This window comes from Chamaea fasciata, unplaced genomic scaffold (genome assembly GCF_029207755.1).
Source record: "Chamaea fasciata isolate MVZ Bird 193981 ecotype frontalis unplaced genomic scaffold, bChaFas1.0.hap1 SCAF_3, whole genome shotgun sequence".
NCBI lineage: Eukaryota > Metazoa > Chordata > Aves > Passeriformes > Sylviidae > Chamaea > Chamaea fasciata.
In genome coordinates, this window is record NW_027094088.1 from 41,798,732 (window position 1) to 41,805,266 (window position 6,535).

At 45.6% G+C, this 6,535-nt stretch overlaps 1 protein-coding gene across 2 annotated transcripts; it reads left to right on the plus strand.

Moving 5' to 3' along the window:
- The first annotated feature begins 3 nt into the window (after positions 1–3).
- On the plus strand, positions 4–6,535 carry CUNH1orf131 (chromosome unknown C1orf131 homolog). 2 transcript variants are annotated; one of them, XM_066178738.1, is made up of 7 exons: positions 4–113; positions 257–546; positions 2,585–2,641; positions 3,646–3,741; positions 4,426–4,512; positions 5,512–5,570; positions 6,202–6,535. In XM_066178738.1, the coding sequence occupies exons 1-7, from the start codon at positions 53–55 to the stop codon at positions 6,329–6,331; spliced, it is 780 nt and encodes a 259-aa protein (XP_066034835.1). In that variant the 5' UTR covers positions 4–52; the 3' UTR covers positions 6,332–6,535. The 2 variants fall into 2 exon arrangements, with proteins under 2 accessions (XP_066034835.1, XP_066034836.1); XM_066178739.1 differs by having other exon boundaries at positions 9–113; positions 5,515–5,570; positions 6,202–6,532.

Consider the following 6,535-nt stretch of genomic DNA (forward strand, 5'->3'; position numbering starts at 1 on the left):
TCGGGTGCGACGGGAGCCGCCGGGGATCACACGCCGGCCCGCCGCGGCAGCCATGGGGCCGCGGGAGCCGCGCCGCCGGCTGGAGGCGGTGCTCGGCGCCCTCTATGACCTGGGTGGGTGCGTGGGGCTGGGCTGGGCGCTGCGCCGGCACCACGGTCCTCCCTGGGGGCCGGGGAAGGGAGGGGAGGGGGGCCGGGCGTGGGCGCGCTGCAGCGGCGGCGGCGCGGAGCTGACCCACGGCATGTGCTCGGCGCAGGTGAGGAGCCCGGCAGAGCTCGGGGCGCTGCGGAGGACGGCGGAGCGAGAGCAGCGCCACCGTCGGCGGAGAAGGAAGAGGAGGACGAGGAGAGACGGGGGCCGCAGCCGGCGTCGGGTGGGCGGCGCGGGGCCCGCGGCTTCTTCGGGGAGCTGCGGGCCGAGCTGAGCGCCGCCGGCGCTGCCCCGGCGCCCCCCGCCGCCTCGCCCGCCGTGGAGGTCGTGGTGTTCCGCGGGAGGAAGAGGAAGGAGCGGCACGGCCCCTCGGCAGCGCCCGCCGGCGGAGCACAGGTAAGAGCCGTGCCGTGCCTGGGTTTGTCCCTCTTGCTGATGGAGCTGCCTGGAAGGATGCTCTGGCGATCCACGTGCTCAGCTCGATGGCAGCTAGTCCTGCTGATTTCCAGTGGGACTGCTGGAAACGGGCAGGGTGAAGCAGGGGAGGTGGCAGGACTTGAAGACCATTTTTTTCAATTTCAGAAGATTTCTGGATAACAATCCTGCGTTTGAAATAGGCGCATTTCAGCAGAATAAATTGATTTACTGACAGGCCTGATGTTACGGCAAGAAGTGAAAGGAATGGAAAGCAAAGCCTCTTGGTTACTTCAGTGCCCAGGAGTTTTGTGTGCTGCTCTGTTCCGGTCAGTAGCTGTGGATGTGAGGTGCCAAAACTTGCTTCTCTTCTCTGGGATCACAGCAGCACTGGGCCATTGGCAACAGCATTTGTCTTGGAGGATCGGAGTTGGGTAGTCGGTGGGGGAAGGCGTGACAGCATTAGATCTCAGTCCTCTGGTTTGGTTTGATGCTGCTAAACTGCTTTGCGCTACCAAAAACTGTAGCTGAGTTGCTTCAGCTGGGAGATCTGGAGAGATTTGGCTGGAAGCTGAGGAGAGGGGTTGATTGGTCTCCAGATTTTATAGCTTCTCTGCTTGTTTTCCTTGAGTTGTGTTTATGGCCATAACATCAGAAGCCTATTCTAAAATAAGCTCTGATGGGCCAACATGTCTTGAATTCAGAGAGACTTACTGAGGGTTTGATTGCTTGGAATTGGGAACTTCAAGACACTCAAGCAGTTGTTTGAATCCATAAACTTTTGTACATTTTCCAGCGTGTTTTCCTCTAAAAATTTTCTTTTTTATTGCTTAAGTTTTTCTACCTGAAAATACTGGTGTTAGGTTTGTTAGCAAAATGCTCTGAAGATAACCGTGTTTATTTGTGGTTATAATTTGAAATCACAATTCTGTATAGAAGCCTTTGCAGAACTGCGAGGAGTTTGGCTGTGGTGGATGCAGAGGGAAGCCCTAGTGTAACCCTTGCGCCTGAACCTGTGATTCACTGTGCCCTGAGGTCCTGGAGAGTGAAAAGGAAATGCATGAAACATATTTCAGTTCAGCTTGAATGCTTATGTAGTACTCCTGTTTCCTCTGAGTGGATTGTACCCTTGGGAGCAAATGGGGAAGGTGAACAGGGTAATCTCTTGAACACATGGCAGTTTGTCTGCCTGCATCAGCGTGCTTGGGAGTGGGCAAAGCTTCCACTCAAGAGAGGTGGCTCAGCAAATCCTCTCTGAAATCAGCAGAGAGTCTAAAATAACCCTGGGAGATTTGTAACTGCTCCACAGTGTCCCATGTGGGACACTGCTGTAACAAGCAAGCATGGAACTCTCTCTCCCTGGGGATTTTGTGCTTCTTTTTCTTCCTAGGATATAGTCTGTTCCCCCTGGAGAGTCCCCCTCCCGACTGAGAACTGCTGATGAAAAGTCTGTGTAAATCATGGAGTAGAAAAGATGTAGTTTTCACTGAGCTCATTTTGAGCAAGTACTTCCTTCAGCCTGTGCTAAGTGGGTTTTGCCATTTGCTGACAGTACACCCTTTGGAGGTGTTGCTCTGACATTAGTGAAGCTGGATATGGACACTAATATATGTCCACATAGTTAGGAATTAAGCTTGCTCTGCATGTTGCCTCGGCTGTGAGTACATGCACTATTACCACTGCACTGTCTGAAAGAAAATGACTTAAAATTCATGTCCTATCCTACATCAGCTGTTTGGTATGGGTTTGGAAATGGAAATATGAGTGATGCATAGCTCACACGTGACAGTTTTACTTACTTAGAAAAATGCTACTGAAACTGTCTGTTTTAATAGATCCAGGTAATAAAGCTAGAAAAAAAATACTGCTGGAAACCTGTGTATTCTTCCATGCCACTGACTTTACATTTCACTGCTTTTCAAAAAGCTATCCCAATCAACATTTATACTGGTGTTACTTACTATATTAATTTGAAATGTTTTGTTTTGTATTGTGTTGTTTTGTTTTGTTCTGTTTATAGATCCAAATAGTGAATGAAGAGAAAAATGCAGTCAGACAAGAATTTAACTTTGAGAAGGTAAGTCAGTAGGATCAGACTAATGTCACTAGTTTAGTGTACAGCTGTGTGTATGTGGATGCTTGAGAAAGCTACAATGGGACTGATGGGAAACCCTTCCAGAAATGGCTATCTCTTGTAGGTAAGGATTTCCTAATAGGTAGTTCTGGCTACATGCCACGCCAAAGGAAGAGCAGGCTGGCAGCAGTCAGCTGCTCCAAATGGAGGGAGGTGTGTTACAACTTCATGGCCTTTCTTTCTGATCTTCCAATGAGAATTTGAGGGGGATGTATAAAGGTGCTTGAGTTCCCGTAATGTTTAGTATAGTTCTTTCAGGCCTATGGTGTTAAATCTCTGACGTCTCATGTGGGAAGGAAAAAAAAGTGTATTGGCATCTGGTTTTGAAACAACAAATGCCTTTTTCCATTTGTTTTTTTATTCGCATCTGTTCTTACATGAGAGTAACTAGCATTGGCCACCTTAGCTACTAATTCGTTTACAGATCTGGGCAAGTTATTTTATGTGCCTAATCTCTGTCAGGGATGTGCTATGATCCAGTGGAATCTTTCACTGGAGATTCTGCATGGAATCTGTACTGCTAAGAAGGGTGGGATTTAATCACTGATTTTAAAAAGATTATGGCTTCATTAGTGTTTTGCCAAGGTCTGCTTGTATGATGTTAACTGTACATATGTGTGTAGTCAAACCACGCTCTGCCCATCCATGTTTCTCAGTGGTTAAGTGCTCACTTTTTACATGGAAGAATTCCATTCCATGTGTTACTTTATGTGAAAAGAGGAGAATTGAAAATTGTCCCTCTGACAGTCCTCACCATCCAGAGATTAATTGGACAGTGGTTAACTGCTCTGCAGTATAGCTCTGAACTCAGTTTTATTTTATTGCACACCAATTTCTAGTATTAGCCAGCATTTCCTCAGGAGTATGACTTTGTTGCACTCTGCCAGACATTACTTTGCAACAAGTTGGACATTGTGAAATGCCTGCAATTTTCTGTAATGTTCTAGGCTCGCCTGGAAGTGCACAAGTTTGGAATCACTGGCTACAAGAAGCAAGAGCAACGTGCTTGGGAACAGGAGCGAGCTATCATGCTGGGAGCCAAGGTAACTGTCCCTTGGTTTGTGCTGGAGGTCACCCAGCTGCTGCAGTGCAGAAAGACAGTAAAGAGCATGAGGGCCTTTGGTATTACTCTTTTAAAACACAAAATCCCCTGCCCTGACCCTTCTCCCACTTCATTCTTACTTTTATATCATCTGTTCTGTCTTGTCTGTTTTCTGTAGATGATTGGAAAGTTAGTATGGTTGTGTTACCAGGAAAGTAGTCTAGATGAGGTATGACTGATCAGGTTGAAAAACAACATTTACTAATTTTTAATCAGGCCATTCAAAAATAAATAGTTGGAGAGAGGGGCTCACTTTTAAAAACTTCATTCTCACAGTGAGTTAAGATGGAGAAAAATATTTAGTTTATCATAACTAGTGTCAAAGAAAAAAAAAGTTTTAGGTGTTTTTTAGGAAGTGGGTTGGTTTTCCTTGCTCAGAGTATGTGTGTAAACCTTGTAAGACTGATAAAAGAAAATTATTGTCTCTCTGCTGTCTTCACCAAGAAAGATACAATTTGTGACTATGTGACGTCTTTTAAGTCCATTCCTCTGACCCAAAAGGAAATAACCATTTTTAATGTTTTGCCACCACCACGTGAAAAATACTGTCTGTGCAAGTGTGTGAATATTTTTTGAACCCATTTGAAGATTTAATCAGCAGTATCCCTCCCAATCTTTGTTGCAGCCACCCAAAAAGGCACATGTAAACTACAGAACTTACCAAGAGAAACTGAAAGAGAAAAAAGCAGCGAAGGATGCTGATAAGGAAAAGGTTTGTGTGAAATTTTCTGCATAAAAAGGCAGAGTGTAGGAGCCAGCCCAAGAGCCTGACAGATAATGCCTCAGGTGCAGGAGGAGTGCCCGAGCTTGACACCTGCTGCTCCCTGTGGTCTGGTTTCCTGCTTCCCACAGGATTCATCTCACTGGTAAAAGCTGCTGTGTGCAGTATGAAGGCACAGAGTTAGGCCGGTGGTGTGGTGGGTCTCACTGCCTCACCCTTCCAGGCTGATAGACTGATGACACAAAATCAGCAGGTTTTTTTTTTATCCTTTCCTCTTAAGAGGAAACAAAGTGGTCTCCAATTAAAGTTTGTTTCATGTTGTCTAATCACAGAGAGCCAGATCTGCAACTGCATTTTTTATCAGTACAATTCATCTAAGATCTTACTCATTATTTAAAGCAAGGGTGAGGTTTCTGTTGCATCCTCCTCTAGCATAGCCCATCTGGCTCTAAGCCTACTCTCTGCCTCCCTATGGAGCCTTCTCATGTAGGTGGGAGCAGGCTGGTGGGGTCGGTAATTGCTCTATCAGCCCGTTTCCTGCCACCCTCTTTCCCGGGGACCTACTTCTCCTCCTCTGTCATGTGGCTCAAAGTGCATCCAGTGCATGACCAGTCACGGCTGAACCCTTTTATTTGACAGCTGCCCTCAGCTGGGTGACAGGACACACCTGCCTGGTAGCAAGTCCTGTCTTCTGACCCTGGGATCTGTCACATGCCCAAGAAGGAAGCCTCTGCTTCTGCACGTGGCAAGGACAGCACGTTGGTCGTGAGTGGGCTGTACTTTCCATCAGGCATTAGGAAGGGCTCTGGGCACTCCTGGCAGTGGCTCCATAATGTGTTGCATCACTTGTGCTGTCAGCAGATCTCTCAGCTTGCTTTAAGTGCCTGCTGCTTTGTGAAGCAAAGGCTACTTACTGCATGTTTTTTGTGCAGGTGGTTGTTTAACCAACTTGCTCTGTTCCTTTTCCATTAAAATATGTGTCTTTGAAAGCAGGAACATAAAGGTGATCCTCTTAAGAAGAAGAAGAAGCAGAAAGAACAGAAGGAGAGGTGAGGTGTCTTTAACATGGTCTCCCCAGTGTATCTCCCCTATGTAATTGCACAGCCTTACTCCGGAAACCATGCACATCACAGTGCAACAAAATTCTCCAAGTGCTGAACTCCTTAAAAACTGGTGACATTCCTCTGTGCCTAGCAGTTCCAGAGGCTTCAGTTCCACAGCTTTACTTGAAAGTATGTCAGTTCTGCCCCAACACATCTTAAGTCTGCAGCTGGAGGTCAGAGGGATGAAAATCCTGTGTGCGGACTCATGACACACAACTTGCTCAGAGCATTTGCCATAAGAAATAATTTCTGCAAAGCACAGGCTACAGTATACAGAGGCTTGAAAGTGAGCTGACATTTCCTAATCCTAGTGCAGCAGGTTCCCTCTGTACTCTATCTTCCTCCTCTATCCAAAAATCTTCGTGTTTCTAAACATTTAAACATGTAAATCATGTTGTAATGTGCTGCAAATTTTGCATGTCTCTGAAGGAAAAATGTTCTGAAGTCTTTACCATGATATGGTTTGATACTCCATAACACCAAACTTTGCATAAATAGGTGTCTTTAGCAGCATATTAAGTGTTTACTTGTGTCTCTGCTGTTTCTTTTAATTACTATTTATTTCTCCCTATTTCAGGAATGCCAAAAGGAAGAAATCAGTGCCTAGCATTTGGCCTGCAGGACAAGTTGGAAAATTCAGAAATGGGACCTTGATTTTGCAAAGCCGTGACATAAAGAAAATTAAATCATCTAAAGTTAGCAAATGAACTTCATGATGCAGAGTGAAATGGACAATATGCACAAGAAGAATTCACATTGTTACCAACACAGACTTCTGGGGCCTTTTGCCCATCTATCATATCCTAATTTTTTAATCTTCTCTGTTATTGCAGGATTTTTCTGTCTTATTCTGCCTTTGGATGAATATTAGAATTTACCATTTTATAAATAAAAATTAGAGTTCTTATTAA

What these genes read in the sequence shown, in the direction of transcription:
- CUNH1orf131 (XM_066178738.1), top strand. Translation starts at nt 53, where the DNA reads ATGGGGCCGCGGGAGCCGCGCCGCCGGCTGGAGGCGGTGCTCGGCGCC. An exon ending in CTATCATGCTGGGAGCCAAG is followed by an intron (nt 3,742 to 4,425) that starts GTAACTGTCCCT and finishes TCTTTGTTGCAG; the next exon opens with CCACCCAAAAAGGCACATGT. An exon ending in AGGATGCTGATAAGGAAAAG is followed by an intron (nt 4,513 to 5,511) that starts GTTTGTGTGAAA and finishes TGTCTTTGAAAG; the next exon opens with CAGGAACATAAAGGTGATCC.